The sequence below is a fragment of the Emys orbicularis genome, chromosome 7 (assembly GCF_028017835.1).
Source record: "Emys orbicularis isolate rEmyOrb1 chromosome 7, rEmyOrb1.hap1, whole genome shotgun sequence".
Taxonomy (NCBI): domain Eukaryota; kingdom Metazoa; phylum Chordata; order Testudines; family Emydidae; genus Emys; species Emys orbicularis.
Genome location: NC_088689.1, coordinates 77,052,059 through 77,078,852, shown reverse-complemented (window position 1 = coordinate 77,078,852; position 26,794 = coordinate 77,052,059). Strand labels below are relative to the sequence as shown.

The following is a 26,794-nucleotide window of genomic DNA, read 5'->3' as shown; positions in this document are numbered from 1 at the left end:
CAAGGTTTTGGATGTTAAGCATTGATTTAAGCCAATTTTAAGGAATGTGACTGAAGAGAGGACAAATATGCAGTACGCCCTAAAGCAGGGGTGGGGAGCCTACGGCCCGTGGGCCGGAGAGCCTACGGCCCGTGGGCCGGAGCCGGCCTACTGCTTCATTTCATCCGGCCTGCAGTAAGTCTCCATGCCGCAGGCTGGAATCCCAGAGCCTCGGCGTCCCCTCCCCGCTGCTGTGGGGGGGGAAGTTAGGGTTGGCAAGCTGTTAAAAGTCCGGTCGGCTCTGTGCAGCTCCCAGAAGCGACTGGCATGTCCCTGTGGCCCCTAGGAGCAGGGACCCCTAGGAGCAGGGGCGATCAGGGAAGCCCCGCGCGCTGCCCCTGACCCCAGCGCCGGCTCCGCAGCTCCCATTGGCCGGGAACCACAGCCAATGGGAGCTGCGGGGGCAGCGCCTGCAGGCATGGGCAGCTTGCACCACGCAGTACCCTGGCCCCTCTGCCTAAGGGCTGGACATGCCATCCACTTCCTGGAGCAGCGCAGAGCCAGGGCAGGCAGGGAGCCTGCCTTAGCCCCACTGCACCAGCTAGCGCGAATTGCCTGAGGTAAGCGCCGCCCATCTGGAGCCCGCACCGTCAACCCCCTGCCCCAGGTTGGAACCCCCTCCCGCACCCTAACACCCTCCCAGAGTCTGCACCCTGAACCTCCTCCCGCACCCCAACCCCATGCCCCAGCCTGGAGCCCCCTCCTGCACCCTAAACCCCTCATTTCTGGCCCCACCCCAGAGCCTAGGGGAAGCCCTGAACCTCGGAGCCATGAGTGCTAGCTCATCCTGCTGCGGAGGGAAGCCCTGAGCCTCCGCCCCCCCCCCCCACCCCCACCCCTGTGGGGCTGTGTGTGGCCCATGACTGATTTTTTTTCTGAGAGTCAATGGCACCTGATAGAAAAAAGGTTCCCCACTGCTGCCCTAAAGGCGGTATTGTTTGTATAGCCAAGGGTCTGCTACCAACATCTGTAGGCAGACAGGCTCCTCACAGCCTTGTGGAAAGCAAGGACATGTGTCCTGAAGGCTTCACTACTATGACTGGTGCCTTCTTTAAATCATAATGGCAACAAGTCTAAAGCTAAAATATATCCATGTCTTCAGATGCTTGTGTGCAATTCACCGTTGAAGCCAACGAGTGCAGTGGGGGAATGGGTCAGGGCAGAATTGTGCCTTAGACAAATACACAGTGAGTGGGTGTGTTTGTTTTACTATATGTACACACTGCAATACAGGCACAGGATGGGATTTTCCAAAGTGCTCAGCATTAGTCTACCTCTGCTCCCACTGAAGGCAATGGTTGTTCTACCAGTGACGTCAATGGGAGCACAGAGAGGCCAACGTTGAGCACTTTGGAAAATTCCACCATAAAGTGCAAGGCATGAGGGAGTGAGCTGCAATGGTTCTGGCTTGAGAGAAGTGCAATGTGCACTGTGCTAGATAAGTATAAAATGTCCCTTGTTCTGGTGCAGCAGCGTATAATGGGATATGAAGTTAGTGTACTAACTTAGAACTACGTGCTGCACTTCCTCAGCACTATCTATGCAATGGTCTTAAAATGCTTTATAAACATTTCTCAAATCTCACTTGTATCCTAGCAGAGTAGGTGAGTATTACTGGATAGGCAGAGAATGACTTGCCCAAGGACATAGAGGGAGGGGTGAGATCCCAAGAGTTCTGCTCAAGCCCCAAAAGTACGCTCCTCCTATGACATGTTCAATGAAACATGTCTCTGCCCTGATCTTGTAACCAAGTTAAAGGGGCTGCATGAGGAGCACAGGACTGAGCCCATAAATTGTAATTGCTGGAAGAGGCTTATGAGATTTGAGTTACTGAAACTTGTACAGTATATGGGAGGAGCTGTGGGCTTGGACTCTGCTCTCAGTGATAGCAGAGAGTATCAGGAATAACTTCACTGAAGTCAAAGCAATTGCACTAGTGGAAAAACAGCAATAAGCGATATAAGAATCAGGCAGTAAGACTAAAGAAGTTCTTAAGAACACAGGGATAATTTTTTTTTAATTTTAAATGGCCCTGACAATCAACACATCCCTCCACCAAAAGGCACCTGTCCTTATTGGATAATTAGGATTCATTTAATCATTGTTATAGCTGTAAAATCCAGGCTATGCGGCTGGATTGGAAATAAAAATATGATTCTCTTGATTTGACTTTTTGGAGGGGATTGTTTCTGGGAACAACCCTGGGATCCTTGATGCAAACCACTGCAACATATTTGGCAGAGAACAGGTTGCATGAAGAAGGCAAAGAGCAGGGAACAGGGTCAAGATCAGTTTATAGACAGCTGGTACTTTTTGACCACAGACGAAGGACCCAGGGCTATAATATGACAGTGACTCTCATTGACTTAAAGTTATTTAATAGGTTAAGTAGCAGCCATCCTAGATCTTGTGAGGAGGAGGGAACGAGAGTATGGAAAAGGGGACAAATAAATGAATGCGAACAATCTTTGCTATCTTTAACAAGTAAAACCTCAAGCTGAACTCTGACACATGAAAGTGATATTGCCTCACTAGTTGGCATATTTTCCTGTGAAGCTGAAGGTCAAATATTATATCTTTAAAATGTTTTAAATGGTCACTGAATTACTAGTATTTGTCAGTGCCAAGGCTCAGTTATGAACTGTCATGTTTCAATCTGGAAGGGCTGTCTCATTGAGTATCTAGGAACTAGAGTAGAGTCGCAACAGCATCATTACAAAATGCAGGTTGACTTTATCAATCATTGCAGCTAGCAAACTTACCGGTTTCCCAAACTCCAATTCCGAAAAGAATTTATACCAAGGTTCATTCTTTAAATCTATCTCTTCTGGGCTTATATCCCGAGTCTAAAGGAGTTGGTGATAGGGAAATGGAAGAAAGAGAAGGATAACATTATGCAAAGAATACATAGGAAAGGGACTGTTAGAGATGCAGTCTCAATGTTTTTTCTATTGAATAATGCGGATAGTTAGCCTAATAATTTAGTACTTCTACAATACCTTCCATTCAAGGATCTCTGAATGTTTTACAGCCATTTATTAAACCTTACAGCACCCCTGGGAGAGTATTAGTTCAATTTTTAGATGGGGAAACTGAGGCAGATAGTGGTTGAGTGATTTGCCCCAAATCACACAGCAAGTCAGTGGAAGAGCTAGGAAAGGACCTCGGAATTCCTAATTTACAGTCCTTTGCTCCTACTGTTAAAAGCTCTCTCAGATTCAAGGTTAAGCCTATAATTTTTTTTTAATTTTCTTCATTTGGAATAAATAAGGTTGAAAAACGCAAATTATCTATTGTTGAGCCCCAGATCAGCATTAAATATACTGCATCTTTAACAGCACGTGGATATGCGAGAAACTGTGGTCCATACACAGCAAACAGAGTGAGAGGTGGCATTCTAAATCAAAGAGGACACAATTAGAGAGAGCACACTTCTGAAAGATCTCAAAGGGGATGAATAGGAAGACAATATACTTTGCTTATTCACAAATAAATGTTAGAGAATCGGACAAAACCAGAATGAAGGAAAAACCAGACAGGACAGGTAACAGCACAGCTGAAAAGAAAGCTCCCTTTCATGCCTAAAATCTATTTTCACAAAACAACTTAAAGTTGTGTAACCATACTTTTGGTGACATGAGAGAACAAATCCAGTGCTCTAGATTACAAAGATCGATCTGGTTAAATTTGATTTAAATGGATCTAGCCTTTAATTTAAGTGTATTATAAATGTATAGTAATTGCAGCAGGACATGGAGGCCCACACCTCAGCCTCTATATGCTTCTGTTGTGGTGTATAGGGGCCATCCACGGGAGTCAATATAAGTAGCCCAGTGCTGTCCACTCCACCCACTAGTGCTAGTGCAGGAGATGTGTCAGAGTCAGACTGCAGGAGGGAGTTTTTCCATGGCACTGAATACTACAAGTGACTCTGGACTGCTGCGCATCCTGTAGACAACACCGGGGAGGCTTCCATAAGTTAGAGCAGCCCCGAGGCTGCTTACACTGGTGGCCATTTCAGCTCCCTCAGCAGCTAAAAATCTGAAAGGCAAAAAGTTGGCATAAAGCCACCCTGGTCCCTCACTCCTCCTGGGCTATACCTTCTGTGCAGTGCGTCTACTGAGGTGCAGTCCAGAATCCTGCCCCGAAACTAAGGTGTTTATACAATAACTCAGTGAAGAGAGATGCAAATAATTTTTGCCCACTGTAATACTGAGCACTTAGACGAATTTCACCTGTAGGCATCTTCAAAGGACTTTAAAAATCAATGAACCAAATTCCGCCCTTCCATAAGTGGATCCAGCTTCCGCTGAAGTGAGTCAGTCAGGAGTTGTGGACATGTATGCCAAGGCTGACTTTGACCCTTTACCTATTACAGGACCTCTGTGGTGTACAGTAGGTGAGTAAGTATTATCACCCCCAGTTTACAGGGGTGGGAAAAGTGAGGAAGAGTCATGAAGTGACTTGCCCAAGGCCACAGAAGAATTTTAAGTCAGAGATGGATTTAAAATCCAGGAGTTTCTAGCTCCCAGTGCTGTTCTCAGACCACTGGATGGCTCTGCCCAGGGCTCTTTTCACAGAAGGGGATTGTCGGATGCACTTCCACAATCTGGGTCCTGGCGGAGAAAACCTTAGAAAGTAGAGAACCTGATTTATCCTAACGGGATATGGCCAAGGAGAGAGTTCTGCCAGGGCTAGGGCCAAAACTAAGGCATTCCTGGCCCTCAGCCCTCTGTGCCGATCACAATAGCCAAAACCAAGCAATTCTTCGCAGTTTAGTGCCAACCCTTTGTGCTTACTCTTCTTATGCTTCCCATTTTATTATCTCCTGTCCTAAGCTGGCTGCTACCCAAAACAAGCCCCCATGGGACTATCTGACCCCATGGTGGGAGGGAGAAAGGGAAACGCTTGCATCTGAAAGTTAAATGGTTAAACTTTGTGTGTCACCTGGTGAAGTCACCACAAAAAGAGGTTAATTCCCAAGGGTCTAGAGTAAGCTTAGTTAAACAAGGGATTGGAGAAAGGTACTGCCATTAACTGCAGGCCAAATAGATGCAATGTCTCTATACATTACGTATTGACTCCCAAAAAGCTTGAGCTTGTTGCATAGTAAAATTTACAGTGGAACTGATCAAAAGGCCACTGAAATCAGTGGGAATCTTTTAATTGATGGCAAGAGATTTGGATCAGGCCCCTAGTAGCTACTGCTTTGAATATGGCATAGCAATTGCAATCTATTAATAGACTGCAAATTATCTTCAGATAACCCTTCTACTGGTTTTTAGGTTTCCCTCAACAACACAAAACAAGGTCTAAATATCACTATTGTATTTAGACATGCTAGGGAAAAAGGATTCTGACACAGAGCACAATCAAACAACAGGCACTTCAGTCCCATTTTATGTTTCAGCACCTGTTCTCTGTGATCTTTGGTTTGAAATGACAGCTGGTAAAAAATGGTCAGGAATGTCACTTTCAGAACTCACCTTAATCTTTACTTAACTGTGCAGGAGTCTTTCCAGCTGCTTTGCTGATTGTCCCTCTTCTGGTTTTTAGACTCTGATTCAGCAACGTATTTAAGCACATGCTTAATTTTAAGCATGTGAACAGTCCCATTGACTCGAGTGGGATTTAAGCATGGGCTTAAGAGCTTTGATGAATCAGACTTTAAATCACAGCTAGCAGCCTTTATGGCAGCCAGCGGCCATTTAAAAAAAAAAACAGGCACCTCACGTACACAGCCCCCTGAACTTTTAAACGGTCTTCCCTTCTCTGCCTTAAGGTAGTTAAAACTGGTCCCAAACCGGTTTTCACTAACCAAATAGCAGAAGTGCAGGGTCTGGCAACCACCAATCAAATGTTAACACAACCAAAGTCTGTGTCTAAGTGTGTATAAAAAAAATCTTTAATTTTTGTATAAGTTAAGCTTTTTGTACTAAAGTGCAAAGCTCTCCTTTCTTCTGCAAAATAAAGCAATCTCTTCCTTATCCCTGTCTGGCTGTTATTGGCTCCCAGCTAGGCAAACCCAATATTTCGGTAACAGTCCTTAGGCAAAATTCCTGTTCAAATCAAGTGGGTCTTGCTCCAACCAGAACAGCAGGAATGACCCTTCCTATTATACCCAAACTAGGGGCCTGATTTGCCTCTCACTTACATCAGTGTACTGCGTCCAATGCCCATTGAAGTCAAGGCAAGGATGCCACTGATTTCAACAGGCATTGGATTGGGCCTGGACCAAGAGTAACTTCATTTAAAAAGATGGTGTTACACTGGTGTGAAAGGAGAATTAGTCCCAGGATAAAATAATGGGCCTTATGTTACTTGAAAGCAAATATTGAACAGGGAAAAAAGCCTGAGTCAGACATATTATTCAGTAGTTTAGCCACATATTTCTGTTGCTTTTAAATTGCCTGTCACAACTGTATCTTAAAATAAAAGTGACTGTTCGCTCTGTACAGCTCCTCAATCCTGCTCCAAAGCATTAATGAAAACATGGCCCCAGACTTATATTGTGAGTCTCACAAACAATCAGCACTTTAAACTGTGTCTTTCAACCAAATACCCCTTGAAGAACAATCACTACTTTAGGTACCAAAATATTCACTCAATAAAAAACACCGCCGTATTTTTTAGCACTTCCATGATTACACTAACACAGCATGAAACTTACTGTTAACTTCTTTAAAGCTGCTGACCTCAAAAGAACACAATATTTTGAACACTAGTCGGCCTGCTGCCTCAAACGCTATGGAATAAACTATGGCTGTGCATTAGAAATAAGCACAGCTTGCAAACCAGAGACAGGCCATGGAGTCAAACACAGATTACAAACAAGGGTTAGTGAGCCATACTTAACACAGAAAACAACACGTCCACAAGGAAAGGCCCCTCTCAGCTCCCCAGGATCTGCCTTTAGTGGAGTGACGATGTTAAGAAGTTACTCAAACATTTGCAAAACAAAAATATATGGGAATGGCATAACGTAGGAGACATAAGTGTAAGGAAACCTATCTGAATGGAAATATACAAGCGCTTGTGGAGCATATTGTAATCACAGGCCCAAGTCACGGAGCAGGATAAAAGGAACATTACCATCTTTTCATTGTCCAAAACAGAGGACTTTCCTGGCTGGTAGTCGTAAATGCTCTTTGGCTCTGCCCGATATTTTCTGGTATCCACCTTCTTGTCTGGGGGTTCCCAATCATTCCTGAGGAAAGAGAGGCTAATTAGCCCAGAACTCTGCTATTGCCATGAAAATGAGGGTATTCTTTGGACAAGCTCCTTCCCCAGGTAATCTGTGGCTTTCTCTTCACTGGCAACTGAATGACAAAACTTTTGTCATTCAGAGGTGTTAAAAAACCACACACACCCACACCCCAAAAGAGAAAAGTTTTGTCAACGAAAAGCACCGGTGTGAACAGCTACTGCAGATAAAGCTACCATCGCTCGTTGGGTGTGGACGTTTTTTGTCGACAGGAGAGCTCTCTCCTGTTGACAAACAGCAGCTACACTGCATGCCTTTTAGCAGTACAGCTGTGTCGCTAAAAGCTGACTAGGGTGGACATAGCCTAAAGCAGGAAACTTGCTGCAAGAGGAACAGGTCAGATGGGTTTGGGTATTGTTTTTTATTATTGGTATTATTTTTTAATAGCAACCAGAATTAAATTTGTGTATATGTGTCAGCTGCTAAAAATCACTTGAAAGGACAGTAAAGGTTTCTTGCAATTCTTTTCGATGAATTGCCAAACTTACGCTTCTTTCCTTACTGGAAGTATCTTAGAGATAGGCCTGCAGAATTCCAACACCCTCCCCCCCCCCCCCCCCCCCGACTTTGAACTGAATCTAGGCTCGAACTCTTAAGTCAGCCTCTGAGACTAGAACATCCCCCCACACTCTGCCTGAATTTTGGGAAAAGATGGAACTGGGGCTGAAGTCTGACGTGGGCCCATCTTTCTTCTGCTGGGAGGTTCTAAGGGCTCATCTGTACTAGAGATCTGATCTGGTTGTACTGACCTGGCTTGTAAGTACAAATGGTTCAGAAGGACTAGAGAGGAAACAGGCACAAGAGTTGAAGGGACTTGCCTAAGGTCCCACAGCAGAGCCAGGAATAGAATGCAGGTCCAGCATTCCAGGTCCTGTCTGCTAGACCATACTGCCCTTGACTTTCATTTTCACATGTCTCTGGATTTCCAAGTCCAGACTGGCTCTAGAAGGGCCTTTTTTTCAGGAGACTTCCAGCTCAGTTCTGTAGACCCAGGAGGTTTAGAGACACTTTGGATACTTGTTAATATTTATATTACGGTGTAGTGCCTAGGAACCACAATCAAGGATCAGGACTTGCTGTGCTAGGCATTGTACAGACATGTACCAAAGGAAACAGTTCCTGTTCCAGAGAGGGCCTGAGCTATATGAAAAGACATGGAGGCAATAGATGGATGAGACAGACAAACAGAGGGGGTAGGTTGGGATGATGAAGGAACACATTAAGGTTTCAGTACCTATCAGAGGAATAGCACAACTCCTCGCTATACTCCAGATCCAAACTGCCCTGGACTCTGGGAAAGTTCAGCTCCAAATCCGGGTCCAAGCTTTGCATCTGAGTCCCCTCCCTAATGAGAACTTTTGAGGTTCTCCCTTAGTTCAGGTTACCTTTCTGGGCTAGATTTCAGTGATGAAGTACGAGTTGGAAGTGGCAGAGTAGCAGATCTCTTAACAACCTTGTCAGGGTCAATGTTGTCCATCTCACTCTTGGACCGGGGCACTGAGGGCTGGGTTCTTGCTGCAAAAAGGCATATACAAAAATCTTGGTAAATTTCATAGGAGGCCAAGATGAGTGATGCTTACTGTTAATTCATGTCCATAAAGTTGCACATGAAATGTTACTTACTATCTTCAGAATAGGAATAATGAGGAGAGTAAGAATCAGAATCTTCATCTGAAAAACAAAACAAAATAGTTTGCAAGTGAGATGAAAGTGTTACTAAGAAGCAAAGTTCGAGGCCTCTCTGCTTTCTTTTGGTCACACATTGTTCTTAATCTCATAGTAATGTGCCAAACACCCATGACAAAGAGAGGATTCTAAGCAGTGAAAGTCACACTTAGAAAATAGTTTTTAGGTGAACTGTAAATATAAATTCTTTCCACTTCTTCAGCACCTTTCTATGAGGGTCTCAAAGTGTGTTACAACCATTTGTTCATTTAGTGTCACAAAACCCCTGTGGTAGGTATTATTATACCAATGGTACCAAAAGCTGAAAGGCAAACTGGGGTACCAAAACCTTAAGTGACTTGCCGAAGGTAATACCAGAGTCAGAGATGGAAATAGAATCCAGGAATTCTTGACTCACAGTCACATGCTCCAATCACTGGACCACTCTGCCTCTATTAACTAGTATAGTGAATTCAAATATATTAATACACATAAATTATTCTTCAAGTACCAACAATATGCTTGGTACAAAAAAAACATGGACCGTGCTAGGTGCTGCATGTTCTTGTAGCAAAAAAAATAGTCCCTGTTCCAAACAGTGTACACTCTCAATAGGCCAGGCACATAAAAGGGTGGGATAAAAGAAGTCTCATCATTCCCATTTTATACATGGGGATTTAAGGCACTTAGAGCCAGATTCAAGGCACATTAAAGTCTGTGCTTGTCTTCAGGACAAGTCTTAGATGAGGTGCCCATGGTCTCAGAGGAAGTCAGTGTCAGGACTGGGAACTGAACCCACTGTGCCTGAGTCCCAGTTTAAGGCCATCACCCCAAGACTATCCTTCCTTTTGTGCTGATGATCCAAACTCAAGGTCTTGCAGATGTCTTGGAGATGTGGACAAGCCTAAGAGATACAGCGTAGAAAAATGTATTACAGTGAATTCTGCAAAAAGAACTGTGGGTAAAGGGACATTGGTGTTCTTGAGAAGAAATACCTAAAAAAGCCAAGGATTAAGGCTTGACAGTGACTAGAAATACAGAATGGATGAGGCCATCAGAAGAACAATAGGTTAAATCAAATGCCTGGTGAACTCAGTGGTGTTGATTGATAGCCTGGGACAGTGAAATACACAATCCATTGACCAGGTACAGGCCTGGCAATGGCAATGTAAGCACTCCCACGCCACCCCTGCCCTACCAATGTGCCTCAACCCTGATCTGTAGGCACCACTGCAAGGGGTGGCAGGGTAGCTCCTGCTCGCAGCCCAATCCTTGCCCTCTCTGTTTGAGGCTGTTGGAACCATTCACTGAGGAGCCAATCGGTTTGGAGAACATAAGAACTGACTTTGAATTTCACCTTTAATTGAACCAAACTTTGTGTGTTAAAGGCTCAGCTCAAACAAATCTTCCCTTCCGCCCTTCCCCTTTGCTGAATTGTCTTGGTAAGCTACATACTGACTGGAGCAGCAGCAGGTTTAGCTAGGGTTACCATATTTCAGCAAGCAAAAAAGAGGACGGGAGGAGCCCCGCCCTAGCCCCGCCCCATCCTGCCCTAGCCCCGCCCCTGCCCCTCCCACTTCCCGCCCCCCTCAGAACCCCCAACCCTCCCCCCCGCTCCTTGTCCCCTGACTGCCCCCTCCTGGGACCCCTGCCCCTAACTGCACCCCAGGACTCCACCCCCTACCTAAGCCTCCCTGCCTCTTGTCCCCTGACTGCCCCCTCCTGAGACCCTCCCCCCATCCTAACTGGCCCCCTAGGACCCTACCCCCTACCTGTACCCTGACTGCTCCAACCCTTATCCACACCCCCACCCCCAGACAGACCCCTGGGACTCCCACGCCCCATCCAACCACTCCCCACCCCCTGACAGCCCCCCCAGAACTCCCGACCCATCTAAACCCCTCTGCTCCCTGTCCCATTGACTGTTCCGATCCCTCTCCCCACTCCTGCCCCCTGACAGCCCCCCCAGAACTCCCAACCCCCCCCTCGCTCCTTGTCCCCTGACTGCCCCCTCCTGAGACCCCTGCTCCTAACTGCCCTCCAGAACCCCACCCCCTACCTAAGCCTCCCTGTTCCTTATCCCCTAACTGCCCCCTCCTAAGACCCCCCCCCAACTGCCCCCCAGGACCCTACCCCCTACCTGTACCCTGACTGCCCAAAACCTTATCCACACCCTCCCCCAGAAAGCCCCCCACGAACTCCCGACCCCCCCCCCCGTCTCTTGACTGCCCCCTCCAAAACCTCCCTGCCCCTTCTCCGACCCTCTGGCCCCCTGTTGTTGGCCTTCGCCTAATGTCTCTGTGAACTTGCTCAGGAACGACCTGAGCTGTTCGTCCCCGCAGGCTGGCTGGCAGGGGAGGAGGAGCGGGGGAGGAGCTCCAGACTGCCGGAGGCGATCTGCGAATGCAGGGAGGGAGGGAGTGATCTCAGCTGCAGGGGAGAGGAGGAGGGGCTCTCTCTGGCTGTCGGAGCCCCATGTAAGTGGCACCATCCGGCCGGCTGCCCTGTTAGCCGCGCGCGCTCTGCATGTGTGTGTGTGTGTGTGGGGGGGGGGGGGGGGGAAAGAGTCCGGACATTTACAAATTCCCCCCGGACGCTATTTTTAGCTCAAAAATCCGGACATGTCCGGGGGAATCCGGACGAATGGTAACCCTAGTTTAGCTCCTAACAGATGGTTAGTGACTCCATTGTAATTATGATAGTCTTGAGCTGGCATAATGACAAACATCAGTTTTCAGCGTCATTTCCATATTTCAAATCTAAATGGCAGAAAAAGGATGTTGTTAGTTAATGTCACTCAAGGAAATTCCTGAGAGGCTGTTTGCTGGAAAGGTGATGGTTATTCCCATATAAAAAAAAATGGATTTTCTCTAGAGAGTACAATATATGGCAAATCATAATATCGCCTGTTCCTAAAAGTACAGGTGAATGAATGTCTAAAAATACCCTCTCAGCCAACTGCCTCTCAGGAAGTTATTGAAAGCTGGTGGAATAATGAAAACACTTCTTTAAAAATTATTTATTTGAAGGAAAATGCCAAAATTCATTGCAGCTAATAATTCAGCCAATAAAAACATATAGAAGCACTGCATTTCAAGAAAGTGCTAGTTTCCAGTTTCAATATTCTAGCATAGCAGTAATAACTGGAATGAATATATATATATATATATATATATATATATATATATATATATATATATATATATATATATATATATATATATATATATATATAATGCTTTGCATCTCAGTGTTTTGCAAAGATGAGTAAGCATATTTATTCCCATTTTACAATGGGGAACACTGAAGGACTGAGAGGTTGAGTGACTTGGTAAAGATCATACAGTACATCACTGCCAGAACTGGGGACAGAAACCAGGACTCTTGATTCCCAGTCCTGTACCCTACCCATATGGCCTTCGTTATAGGAGGTAGGAATCACCAGTTCATGGCTTCCATATTGGACTCCTTCTGTGAGACAAGGACTTTTCCTTGTAATTTGTACTGAACCTTAAGGAGTGTAGTTGTTGTGTGTGGGGCCCAAACCAAAACTCTGGGGCTGAACTTCCCACACTTTGCAGGTGTTTGAAATAAGAGCCCAGATCAGAATTTTGTAAATGGCTTCTCTCTCTATAATGGCCTAATCCCAAACCCTGAATTTTGGATTGTTTGAAACCTGGATTTGAATTTTGAGGTTTCAGTCCATCTCTGTTCACACCCTTTGTTTCATATTTAAAAAACTTCCAAAAGACTTTGAATAGTCTAGAACTGCCAGAATGGACCCAATTATTGCCATTATCTTGGATTCTCTAATAAAGAAAAAATCCAAGCAGATATTAAAAGCCAAAACATACTTTACATGGTAGCAAGAACAAAGGACAAAAGTTTGGTCTAATAATATTGCGACTAGCTAAATATGAGCATATTATTTATCTGTGCATTTATACATGAGCAGGAGACATTTATGGGAATACAAAGTCCTATTGCATTAATGACAGTGCTTTATGGCAAAATACATTAGTTCTGACAAAAGTAAAATGGATCCTGAAACAAGAAAATTGAATCATCTTTATAAGTCATTCATCAGCTTACCATAGTCTGTCTGTCTGTCTCTCTCTCTCTCACACACACACAGTGACAAAGTTCCTCCTCTATCTTGGTGGGTCCTGCGCTTATTGGCGGATTTTCTTGCCTCAGAGATTCACCATGTGGGCTGGGGAACAGCCCAGAGACCTTCCCCTCTGGAAGAACCCACAGTCCAGGTCAATTGGGAGGTTTGGGGGGAACCTGGGCCCGCCCTCTACTCCAGGTTCCAGCCCAGGGCCCTGTGGACTGCAGCTGTCTATAGTGCCTCCTGTAACAGCTGCATGACAGCTACAACTCCCTGGGCTACTTCCCCATGGCCTCCTCCAAACACCTTCCTTATTCTCCACAGGACCTTCCTCCTGGTGACTGATAACACTTGTGCTCCTCAGTCCTCCAGCAGCACACCCTCTCACTCTCAGCTCCTTGCACCTCTTGCTCCCAGCTCCTCACACTCCCACCACAAACTGAAGTGAGCTCCTTTTAAAACCCAGGTGCCCTGATTAGCCTGCCTTAATTGATTCTAGAAGCTTCTTCTTAATTGGCTCCAGGTGTCCTAATTAGCCTGCCTGCCTTAACTGGTTCTAGCAGGTTCCTGATTACTCTAGTGCAGCCCCTGCTCTGGTCACTCAGGGAACAGAAAACTACTCATCCAGTGACCAGTATATTTGCCCTCTACCAGACTCCTGTACCCCACTGGTCTGGGTCTGTCACATCTCCCTCCCCCCTGCTCAACGCCAAGGGGTTGGGCAGCTTGGGACGCCAGACAGTGCACACGTGACAAGCCATCGGCGTTGCCATGACGGCTCCCTGCTCTGTGTTGCACACGGAACTGGAAAGGTTGGAGGGATAAGAACCATCTGGTCACCCTTGTGTTCTTCTCCTTATTCCGCTGCATCCATTGAAGAGGGGCATGGTCGGTCACGAGGACAAATCTGCACCTGAGCAGGTAGTAGCACAATGTTTCCATGGCCCATTTTACAGCGAGGCATTCTCTCTCCACCACTGCATATTTTTGTTCCCTTGGAAGGAGTTTCCGACTGAGGTATAGAATTGGGTGTTCCTCCTCCCCGACCATCTGTGATAGAATGGCTCCCAACCCTACTTCCGATGCATCTGTCTGCAGGATAAACTCCTTGGTGAAATCAGGGGCTATCAGTACGGGGTTACTGCAGAGGGCAGTCCGTAGGTCTGTGAATGCTTCCTCTGCTGCGTCAGACCATCTCACCAGATCAGGTCCACGGGCTTTCACTAGGTCTGTCAGGGGGCTTGCCCTTGTGGCAAAGTGGGGGATAAATCGTCGGTAATACCTCACCACACCTAGGAACGCCTGGACTTGTTTCTTGTGACTTGGTCGGGGCCAATTTTGGATGGCCTCTAACTTGTTCACTTGGGGTTTTACCAGACCTTTTCCCACAATGTAGCCAAGATATTTGGCCTCTGTAAACCCTACAGCACACTTGGCAGGGTTTGCTGTAAGGCCAGCTCGCCTGAAGGTATCGAGGACTGCCTCCACCTTCTCCAGGTGGGTTTCCCAGTCTGGGGTATGAATGACCACATCGTCCAAGTAGGCAGCAGCATAACTGTTATGCGGGCGTAATAGCTTGTCCATGAGGCGCTGGAAGGTAGCTGAGGCCCCATGTAGTCCAAAAGGGAGAACAGTATATTGAAAAAGACCCTCTGGTGTAGAGAACGCAGTCTTTTCCTTTGCGTCTTCTGCAAGGGGAATCTGCCAGTACCCCTTTGTCAAGTCTAGGGTAGTCAAGTACCGGGCATTACCCAGACGGTCCACTAGCTCATCTATGCGAGGTATGGGGTACACGTCGAACTGGGATACTTCGTTTAGTCGCCGGAAGTCGTTGCAAAATCTTGTGGTGCCATCAGGTTTGGGCACCAGCACGACTGGGCTGGACCACTGACTGTGGGATTCTTCGATGATCCCCAACTCCAGCATTTTTTTTACTTCTGCTTTTATTTCCTCCCTTTTTGCCGCTGGCACCCGATAGGGCCTCATTGTTACTCTGGCCCCAGGGTTCGTGACCATGTGGTGATATGTCTCGGTTGTTCGACGCGGTTTTGTCGAGAACACATCTTGGTTCCGGAAGATCATCTCAGACACCTCATTCTTCTGGTCTGGTGTTAAATCGGGAGACACTCTCACCTGTTTGGACAGCTTGTTTTCCTGGGTTAGGTCTTTTTTGGACCGTTGTGCATGCCAGGGTTTCAGAAGGTTAACGTGATAAATCTGTTCTTGTTTTCTGCGTCCTGGCTGCCGCACCTTGTAGGTTACTTCCCGCTGGGCCTCCTGTGCCTTCTCCAAATCTTCCCGTACAATAGGGGTAACCCAGGCTATCCGGTCTCGCATCTGCATTACATGCTCTATTATATTTCTCCCCTCATTGGGTTCTTCTTCCCAGATCTCTTTGGCGATATCTAGTATACCACGGGGGTGACGCCTGTATAATAACTCGAAGGGGGAAAACCCAGTTGAGGCCTGAGGTACCTCCTGGATAGCGAACATAAGGTAGGGTAGTAGGGTGTCCCAATCCTTCCCGTCCCGACTTACCACCTTCCTTATCATAGCCTTGAGGGTTCGGTTAAACCTTTCTACCAACCCATCAGTCTGCAGATGGTAGACCGAAGTTCTCAGGGTATGTATATGGAGCAGCGTACAGAGGTCCTTCATTAGCTTCGACATAAATGGGGTTCCTTGGTTGGTTAATATCTCCTTCGGTAGCCCCATTCGGGCAAAGATCCCCACCAGCTCTTTGGCTATAGTTTTAGAGGCCGTGTTCTGCAGGGGGACGGCTTCTGGGTAGCGAGTAGCATAGTCCAAAACAACAAGTATATATTGGTGGCCCCGAGCCGTCTTCTCCAGGGGTCCCACTAGGTCCATGGCTATTCGCTCGAAGGGGACCTCTATGATGGGAAGGGGTACTAAAGGTGCCCTCAAGTGGGGACGGGGACTGTGCAGCTGACACTCCGGGCAGGAGGCATAGTACCGCCGCACTTCTTCATGTACTCCGGGCCAGAAGAACTGTCGTAGGACTCGTGCCAGGGTCTTCTCTACCCCCAAATGCCCCCCCAAAAGAGAACTATGAGCAAGACTTAATACAGCGTTCTGGTGTTGTTGAGGTACTAGGATCTGCTGTACCTTCTGCCCCTGTACTGGTGCAACCCGGTATAAGAGATCCTTCTTCATTATGAAGTAAGGTCCTGGTCCCTGGATTTTCCCTTCCACGGGGACCCCATCTATTTCAGTCACCTCCTTCCTAATGTTGTCATACCTTGGGTCTTCTGCCTGGTCCCGTCCAAAATTTCCTCTCCCGGGGCTAATCTGCCCAAGATCTAGGGGCCCAGTCTCTGTTGCCTCTACTGGTTCAGAAGCATTAGGGTGGGGGTCAGACTCAGGTGCTTCTCCCTCCTGCGTGGCCTCCTTTTCAGCTGCGCGGGTCCGCCTACCTACAAGAGCGACCCTCTGGCTTTGGGTCAGTATTCGGGTTCCCAAGGCCTTAGCTGCCCTTCTTTCCCTTTTTGTCTTTCTACCCTGTCTGGGAGTGGAGAACAAATCTGGGGATATTTCAGAGAAGATTGGGGGTTGACAGTCTGCTGTGGATGCCTCATCAATTTTAGGGTCCCCATCTTTCTCCAATCCCCCTACTGGGAGTAAGTTTCCCAACCCTGGGAAGTCCCTCCCTATGAGCACCGGGTATGGGAGTTTAGGGACTACACCTGCTGCTACCTCAGTAGTGTTCCCTTGGATCTCGATTTTTACTGGGATGGTGGGGTAGTAACTAACTGTCCCATGGACACATGTTATCCCCATACGTTTAGCCTGCAGCAGCTGACTAGGCTTCATGAGCTTCCCTGAGTTAAGCGTGATAGCACTCCCCGAATCAACCAGTGCCGTGGTCCCTACCCCATTTAGTTTCACTGGTCTGGTATACATATGTGGGGTTAGTGAGACCCCCCACAAGGTGGATTAGGGAGCACGGATCTGCCCAGTTCCCCAGGTTACACTGCATAGGCTCCTCAGCATTGGGACACTGTGCAGCTATGTGTCCCCACTCCCCGCAGGCATAACATCTGTATGGAGCCCTAGGTGTTCCCCGGTCTCTTGGTTTGGGCAGTCTAACATCACGATCCTCTTCTCCCTCAGTGCTCCGACTCTTTGTGGCCTCTGATGGGCCTTCAGCCTCTCTCTTTTTCCACCTGGACCCTCCTGGTGGCCCAGTCACCCGAACTTTAGGGCTTGGTGCTGCTAATTTAACCCGGGGTGCCTCTTCCTTAACTGGTTGGGTCAGCTCCCTCGCTGTCCTTCGCCTCTCTACCAGGGCGACAACCTCGTCATAGGTGGAGGGTTCGTTCTGACTAACCCAAGCACAAAGGTCTGGTGGTAGTCCCCTCATGTATCGGTCGATGACCAGAACCGCTAGTATCTCTTCCGGACTCCGGGACTCTGTTTGCAGCCACTTTCGTGCGAGATGGATGAGGTCACACAATTGGGACCGCGGGGTTTTGTCTTCCTGGTACCTCCAACCGTGATACTGCTGGGCCCGCACTGCTGTCGTTACCCCAGATCTGGCCAGGATCTCTGCTTTCAGCTGGGGGTAGTCTGCCGCAGCCTCTTCAGGCAGATCATGGTAGGCCTTCTGGGCCTCCCCACACAGGAATGGGGCAAGGATGCCAGACCACTGATCTCGAGGCCAGGCCTCCCGTAGGGCTGTCCTCTCAAAGGCCAGAAGGTAGGCCTCTACATCATCCTCCTGTGTCATTTTCTGCAGCCAATGGCTGGCCCGTATGAGCCGCGTCCCATCATGGCAGCGATTCAGCTCTGTAAGGGACTTTACCTGGTTTACCAGTTCCCGCAACATAGCTTGGTCTTGAGCAGCCTGGTCCATCAGCAGGCGATTAGTCTCTTGCTGCAGCCGCACTGCCTCCTGTTGGGTGGCTGCCTGGACACGGGTAGCCTCCTGCTGGGCCGCCGTAGCTTGTATCAGTGCCCGCACTACATCATCCATAGTGGTGGGAAAAAAATAAACCCTCTCGTTGTTGTTGTTGTTGTTTAAATCACCCTCCTTCTTCCGCTGCGCTGTGCACCCCAAGATCCCACTCCTAACACCAGTGTGACAAAGTTCCTCCTCGATCTTGGTGGGTCCTGCGCTTATTGGCGGATTTTCTTGCCTCAGAGATTCACCATGTGGGTTGGGGAACAGCCCAGAGACCTTCCCCTCTGGAAGAACCCACAGTCCAGGTCAATTGGGAGGTTTGGGGGGAACCCGGGCCCGCCCTCTACTCCGGGTTCCAGCCTAGGGCCCTGTGGACTGCAGCTGTCTATAGTGCCTCCTGTAACAGCTGCATGACAGCTACAACTCCCTGGGCTACTTCCCCATGGCCTCCTCCAAACACCTTCCTTATTCTCACCACAGGACCTTCCTCCTGGTGTCTGATAACGCTTGTGCTCCTCAGTCCTCCAGCAGCTCTCACTCTCAGCTCCTTGAGCCTCTTGCTCCCAGCTCCTCACACTCCCACCACAAACTGAAGTGAGCTCCTTTTAAAACCCAGGTGCCCTGATTAGCCTGCCTTAATTGATTCTAGAAGCTTCTTCTTAATTGGCTCCAGGTGTCCTAATTAGCCTGCCTGCCTTAACTGGTTCTAGCAGGTTCCTGATTACTCTAGTGCAGCCCCTGCTCTGGTCACTCAGGGAACAGAAAACTACTCATCCAGTGACCAGTATATTTGTCCTCTACCAGACTCCTGTACCCCACTGGTCTGGGTCTGTCCAACACACACACACACACACACACACACACACACACACACACACACACACACACACTATCTCTGCTATTAAGGCATCAAATACATTGCACTTGTATAGGATAGCATTTTTCATCCATACATCTCAAAGCACCAAAGGTGGGAATGTATCTTATTCCCATGTCTCAAAATATCTGTTCCCCATTCATTTTAACAGGGGATGTGAGTCTAAATCCCCTAGCCTACTTTGACATAAGGGATCCATATTTTATGTCCAACTATGCACAACCCACCATACAGGCAAGTTTCCTACGTTGTAGCAGTAAAGGGCTCTGGAAAACCCCTACTGATTACCCCCAAACGGGCCAGTCCCAAACCACACTTTCCCCAGTGGGAGATGTCTGCCCACCTAGCCCGTCCTGGCTCCTGTTCAACTGAGTGCAGCAGATGCCAATGCTTCTCACATGTAGAGGACAGTCTCTTCAGCACTGGCTACTGCAGTAGCTTCTTGGAAAGTAAAAGTGCAAAGGGTTCTGAGCAGTGCTTGAACCACCACCTGAGCAACCATCCACCAGCAGGACAAAAGGATAGTTAGGGGATACACTCGGTTTCCAGGTAAAGCATGCTGAAGAGAATGCCAAATCCTGTCCTTGTGCTCCTGAGGCCAGCCTTGAGCAAACCAACATGAGCAACATCCCATTTATTCTAAAATGTACATTAATAAAAAGAGAGATAGACACTAACAGCCTGATCCAAAGACCATGGAAACTTTAGGGAATCTTGCCAATGGGCTTCAGTGACTTTTGGGCCAGGCACTATCCTGTGTTAATATTAAAAACGTTAAGAGCAGATTAAAGAAATGTATTGCTCCCAAGGAAAACAAAACCATAGTTAAAGTCATCTTTCAAGGGACATCATCAAGATGAGATGTGAGTCAGCACTGTATGAATGTTAAGTAACCACTGCACACATACAGCTAGGTATAGCTGACTATGCACATGAAACAAAGCAGAGCCCAGTTTTGTAGCATTAGTCAAAGGCTAGTGAAAAAGCCAGAAAAGCACCACAAAGCGAAAAAAGGCCTCAAACCATCACAGCAACACTCAGAAGGCAGCAAACTATTAGGAGGCAGCATGACACTCAGTGGCTAGGAAAAGCTCCAGGGAGAAAATAAATGAACAAGGCAGCATTTGTGCAGAAAAAGGTATCTTGTCCTTTACTATTACCTTCAGATTTAGGACTAGGAGTAGACGCAGGAAACTGGTATGTAGGACAGTAAGGATTGTCTTCTGCAGCAGAGAAAAGCAGTATGTATTGAGACTATCCACAGTGAAGTGGAGGCACCATATAGTTTCCCCAACTTTCCATCACTGTAAACTTTTATTGCCTATTTTGATAATAGTAGACTGAAATGGTATCATACTTTCAAACAGCTAAATGGGTTAGGAAGGATTTAGTCATTTTATACATCACAGACTAAGGCACACTAGGTGTACTCGAATTTCCACCATGAGTAATAAATGGTAATGGAAATCTAGTACCTGAATCTAGTTACTATAATGGAGCTACAGCACAGTTAACTCAAACACAAGACAACAGATACTCTGGCTGAACTTATGGTACCTTCGGGTGTTTGCTGGATTTCAGGAAGTTCAGGGAATTTGTAGGTAGGGCAATAAGGGTTTTCTTCGGGAGTTTCTAAGTGGAAGGAGCAAGTTTTGGAAAAAGAACAGAAAGGAAAGATTTAAAGAAGAAGACCAGGTGAGGCAAGAATCCACAGAAGTTGTGGAACGATCCTTCTTATGCTGAGTCTATAATGTAACAAAGCCATGGGCACGTTAGTGGTTATCACTGCGCTGCACATCTGGGCTGCTTGGAAGACAGCAGGGATTGAACTCATCCTCTGCTCCTGAAGCATGTGCCTCTATCATTTGAGGTGAAGAAGAATCTGTGTCAGCAGCACAGGGGCTACAACTCACAGCTTGAGCAGTTCTCATTCCATCCAGTACAATGCAGTGGTTACATAAACTCACTAGTCAGCTCATCAAAATAGCATCTGCAGCAGCAAATGCAAACCAACTTGAACTAGTAAGCACAGCTCAGAATTGTGTTATCATGTACATCAGGCCTTGTGTGTGGTTGGATTGCTAATACGACCTCAGTCATTTCTCACACTAATGAGAGACTTGGAACATACAATGTACCAAAAAGTAATGGATTCATGGAGGATATGTTGTAACCAATATATAAGTGCTCGCCATAATTTTGCCTTTTAAAGATATCAACAGTATTTGAACAGCAGAAGTCTGATCCAGATCCCACTGAAGTTAATGGGAGTCTTTCCATTCACGTAATGGGTTTTGGATCAGGCCCTAAGTTATTAAGCAATGTAACATTACCAATTATTTTCTATTGCAGACTGTCCATATTTTCACAGGGTAGCCTCTCCTTGTTTAAAAGCCAACTCGGTGTCATTGTACTGCTAAGACTGAAGTTTAGGGACCTGTTTCCCAGCACCAGTTGATGGCATTGCTAAATAAGGACAGGAAGGCATTTGTGATGTTTTCTAACTGTAGCAAGGGGAACAGAGCAACCTGAATCCTGGCTCTGACAGGAACATTTTAAAACATGCATTTCTCTTTCCAAATAGGTTTATTTGGAAATTCTGGACTAATCACCTCTGGGACGTTTCCTTGAGAAGGGGGAAAAGAGTGGACACGTGCTCCTTGGGGCCAAAATCTGAGCAGCGTCAAATGAAGCGGTGGTAAAAGACTCCTTATCCCTTCTCACGCAAGCACTCCCCACCATTGTGTTACACTGGGAAATTTCCTGAAATATACTAGTGTAGATGCAGCCTTTGTCTACCCACCACCCAGCTAATGATTTGGGATCACAAACAATTCTCTTCTTTATTATTGTTTTTATAAAAGGTATTTCAGTTCATCTTTAAGAGCAATTCACACCTCCCCTTGGACTTGACTGGGTTTTCTCCTTTGATAGTATTGTCTTTAAACTTGTTAGCTGATTTCTATGTTCCAGAGCAAACATGGATTACAAATGCAAAATGCTTTATTTAATATCCAGTGCAATATTCCATCTATGTGAAGCAAACTGTTATCCAGTTAGTCTCTTTAAAAAAAATAAAATTATCCATGTTACAGTACCTTTAGTTAACCTGTGGATCTGTTTGAACATTGTCTTGTACCAGTCCTTTGATCGGTCTGTGTTCTGGTTTAAAAATAAATAGATGTAAGTAAAAAACATTGGCCTGACTTCCACCAGATTTTCAATTTTTTAGGGTTACTTTAACAATCAAAGCTATGTGCACCCTTTATCATATTTTATTTATTATTACTGAATAGCTATAAGCAAGATTGAACTAAATAATTCAGACAGCTTGTGGAATTGGGTGTGTTTCAAATGCCAGGACTAAGTCCCTACTACCAGTATAAACATTTTCAGGATTTTTTTTTAATTCAGTGAAAATCATTTTGGGAAAATTTAGGGCTAGATCCTACAAAGGAATTTAGCCCTTTCATATCCCACTGCTGTGTTCTGAACCCAAACTCAGCATCACAGCACTATTCCATTAGACATGGGGTAGGCAACCTATGGCACGCGAGCCAAAGGTGGCACATGAGCTGATTTTCAGTGGCACTCACACTGCCCGGGTCCTGGCCACTGGTCTGGGGGGCTCTGCATTTTAATTTAATTTTAAATGAAGCTTCTTAAACATTTTTAAAACCTTATTTACTTTACATACAACAATAGTTTAGTTTTCAGAGTAGCAACCGTGTTAGTCTGTATCCGCAAAAAGAACAGGAGTACTTGTGGCACCTTAGAGACTAACAAATTTATTTGAGCATAAGCTTTCGTGGGCTATAGCCCACTTCATCAGATGCATAGAATGGAACACACAGAAAGAAGATATTTATACATACAGAGAACATGAAAAGGTGGGAGTAGCCATACCAACTGTAAGAGACCAAGCAATTGAGATGAGCTATCATCAGCAGGAGAGAGAAAAAAAAACCTTTGAAGCGATAATCAAGATGACCCATAGAAGGTGTGAGGATATTTTAACATGGGGAAATAGATTCAATTAGTGTAATGACCCAACCATTAAATTTAAATAAATAAAGATATCCTATCTCCTAGAACTGGAAGGGACCCTGAAAGGTCATTGTGTTCAGCACCCTGCCTTCACTAGCAGGACAAAGTACTGATTTTGACCCAGATCCCTATGTGGCCCCCTCAAGGATTGAACTTACAGCCCTGGGTTTAGCAGGCCAATGCTCAAACCACTGAGCTATCCCTCCCTTCCCAATCGCTGTTCAAACCTAAGTTAATTGTATCTAATTTGCATATTAATTCAAGTTCAGCAGTCTCTCTTTGGAGTCTGTTTTTGACGTTTTTGAAGTTTTGATCTTCCAGAAAACACCATCCTGGCCACTATGGATGTAGAAGCGCTCTACACCAACATTCCACACAAAAATGGACTACAAGACATCAGGAATAGTATCCCCAATAATATCACGGCTAACCTGGTGGCTGAACTTTGTGACCTTGTCCTCACCCACAACTATTTCACATTTGGGGACAATATATACCTTCAAGTCAGTGGCACTGCTATGGGTACCCGCATGGCCCCACAGTATGCCAACATTTTTATGGCTGACTTAGAACAACGCTTCCTTAGCTCTCGTCCCCTAACGCCCCTACTCTACTTGCGCTACATTGATGACATCTTCATCATCTGGACCCATGGAAAAGAAGCCCTCGAGGAATTCCACCATGATTTTAACAATTTCCATCCTACCATCAACCTCAGCCTAGACCAATCCACACAAGCGGTCCAGTTCCTAGACACTACTGTGCTAATAAGTGATGGTCACATAAACACCACCCTATACTGGAAACCTACTGACCGCTATACTTACCTACATGCCTCCAGCTTCTATCCAGGACACACCACACGATCCATTGTCTACAGCCAAGCTCTAAGATACAACCGCATTTGCTCCAATCCCTCAGACAGAGACAAACACCTACAAGATCTCTATCAAGCATTCTTAAAACTACAATACCCACCTGCTGAAGTGAAAAAACAGATTGACAGAGCCAGAAGAGTACCCAGAAGTCACCTACTACAGGACAGGCCCAACAAAGAAAATAACAGAACGCCACTAGCCGTCATCTTCAGCCCCCAACTAAAACCTCTCCAGCGCATCATCAAAGATCTACAACCTATCCTGAAAGATGATTCCTCACTCTCACAGATCTTGGGAGACAGACCAGTCCTCGCTTACAGACAGCCCCCCAACCTGAAGCAAATACTCACCAGCAACTGCACACCATACAACAAACACTAACCCAGGAACCTATCCTTGCAACAAAGCCCGATGCCAACTCTGTCCACATATCTATTCAAGTGACACCATCATAGGACCTAATCACATCAGCCAAGACATCAGGGACTCATTCACCTTCACATCTACCAATGTGATATATGCCATCATGTGCCAGCAATGCCCCACTGCCACATACATTGGCCAAACCGGACAGTCTCTATGCAAAAGAATAAATGGACACAAATCTGACATCAGGAATCATAACATTCAAAAACCAATGGGAGAATACTTCAACCTCTCTAACCACTCAGTGACAGACTTGAAGGTGGCAATTTTGCAACAAAAAAACTTCAAAAACAGACTCCAAAGAGACTGCTGAACTTGAATTAATATGCAAATTAGATACAATTAACTTAGGTTTGAACAGAGACTGGGAATGGTTGGGTCATTACACTAATTGAATCTATTTCCCCATGTTAAAATATCCTCACACCTTCTATGGGTCATCTCGATTATCACTTCAAAGGTTTGTTTTTTTTCCTCTCTCCTGCTGATGATAGCTCATCTCAATTGATTGGCCTCTTACAGTTGGTATGGCTACTTCCACCTTTTCATGTTCTCTGTATGTATAAATATCTTCTTTCTGTGTGTTCCATTCTATGCATCCGATGAAGTGGGCTGTAGCCCACGAAAGCTTATGCTCAAATAAATTTGTTAATCTCTAAGGTGCCACAAGTACTCCAGTTCTTTTTAATAGTTTAGTTATATATTATAGACTTATAGAAAGAGACCTTCTAAAAATGTTAAAATGTATTACTGGCACATGAAACCTCAAATTAGAGTGAATAAGTGAAGACTTGGCACACCACTTCTGAAAGATTGCCGACCCCTGCATTAGACAGAGGAAGTGAAACTGACCAGCCTAACTTAGATGTCAACATGAAGCAAAATAAGAGAGGAAACTAAATCCACACAGCTAGCAAAAAGTGCAATGAGATTTTGAAAATTCTTTCACCCATAGTAATTGAAGGGGTCATCAGAACACGAGGAAGATTTTTAAAATAAATTTATTGGGGGTGATATTTTATCTTCAGTTACACCCATGCAATTCCACTGGCTTTAATTATATGGGTCTAAATGAAGGCAGAATCTGGCTCTTGATTTTTATTTTCAGCATGTGCCTGTAAGCATGAGTGTTGTTCTCTTACCCTCAGTGGAATGCCTACATCATCCACGGAGACATCAGCCATATACTGGGGACTCCTGACAGCTCTTCTCTTCTCATCCATTGCTGGCTTCTCCCTTTGAGCACTATCCTGAGCTGGCTTTTCCTGTGCAGACACAGCGCCTACTTTATCAGCAACTGGTCTGTCTGGCAGGGAATCTGGAAATGAAGGAGGGGTGATCATTATCCTAATGTTCACCATTTCAGCACACCAACATATATCACTCTAGGGCAAAAATCCTGGCAAAGCATCGAAGAGGCAGACTGTGGCACTGGGGAGAAGTGTCTGGCTTTCTGTAAATGTGCATAGAAAATGTTTGGCACACCCAAGAGAGGGCAGGAACTCCTCCAATCATACGTGTAAAAAGCAGCAACACTGCTCCCTTCATGTCTGATACAATTAGCCCCACTACAAGCTCAGTCTTCACTGACACTCTGCAGTGGTACAGTGCCTTTGGAGCCCTATCCTCCTGGTTATTGCTCTCCACTGTATCCGAATGCCAGTTCCCAACATTTTAGGCAACCGTACCTGTTTACCAGACAAGGACCTCAGCCCTTCCACACAACACCTGACACTTCCCATTCAACTGTGCAACCTCCAGCCTGATTGGGGTTTGGAGCAGAGCAAACTCCATTGCGGTTAGTGTATCACACAACAGAGCCTGCACAGAGAACCATCATTAAAGGCAGGGACAAGACCAAATTCTGTCTCCATTGGCTTCAGTGGACCCAGGAAGAACCAGCCTCAAAAGCCTGAAGCACAAGTACCACCCTAGGGGGTGGGGAACACTTCCGCTATAACAATGCCCAGGACCATTTGAACTCAGGTCTCATGCTCGCCTAGTGCATTTTACTTGAAAATGGCGTTCTTAGACAGCATTCTTCTCTGCAGCATCAGCACTAGAGAAAAGGAAAGCAAAATACACAATACAGCTGTGGGAAACACGACTTTAGAAAAAGATGGAGGTGCCTGGGATCATTTAGATTCATAATCAGGACCCAACACACAGGAACCTGATAAGAAAATCAAGCAGCTATTTAAACCCAGCAAGAAAAAATTAAGGCTGAGAGGTTTTCAAAGGGATTTGGGTGTCTACTTCCCATTAAAAAAATGGGAATGGGCATCCAAATCCCTTAGGCAGCTTTGACATTCTCAGCCTAAGTTCTTAACGGTGTGTTTGCATAGGGGGGCTGGCGTGAAAAAAGGGGGCATTCCCACTGATGCATCATTCCCAGGGACAGAGCATCAATCTGGTGGGAGAAGAGAATGTTTATCCATGGCTTGATTCCAAGTATCAAATGGTTATTTGCCTTGCTGCTAGTCAGTGCATGATGGGGGGAGGGATAGCTCAGTGGTTTCAGCATTGGCCTGCTAAAGTCAGGGTTGTGAGTTCAATCCTTGAGGGG

General features: G+C 46.1%; 1 protein-coding gene across 1 annotated transcript in view; it reads right to left on the bottom strand.

Moving 5' to 3' along the window:
• The window catches only part of SORBS1 (sorbin and SH3 domain containing 1), a 139,259-nt gene that overhangs the window by 48,205 nt on the left and 64,260 nt on the right, over nucleotides 1-26,794 (bottom strand). The window contains exons 14-21 of the mRNA XM_065408217.1: nucleotides 25,371-25,546; nucleotides 21,976-22,039; nucleotides 20,435-20,509; nucleotides 20,038-20,100; nucleotides 8,927-8,974; nucleotides 8,689-8,818; nucleotides 7,132-7,246; nucleotides 2,802-2,885 (exon numbers count right to left, since the gene is read on the bottom strand). Coding sequence (XP_065264289.1) covers nucleotides 2,802-2,885; nucleotides 7,132-7,246; nucleotides 8,689-8,818; nucleotides 8,927-8,974; nucleotides 20,038-20,100; nucleotides 20,435-20,509; nucleotides 21,976-22,039; nucleotides 25,371-25,546 — 755 coding nt within the window. The remainder of the gene's footprint in view (nucleotides 1-2,801; nucleotides 2,886-7,131; nucleotides 7,247-8,688; nucleotides 8,819-8,926; nucleotides 8,975-20,037; nucleotides 20,101-20,434; nucleotides 20,510-21,975; nucleotides 22,040-25,370; nucleotides 25,547-26,794) is intronic.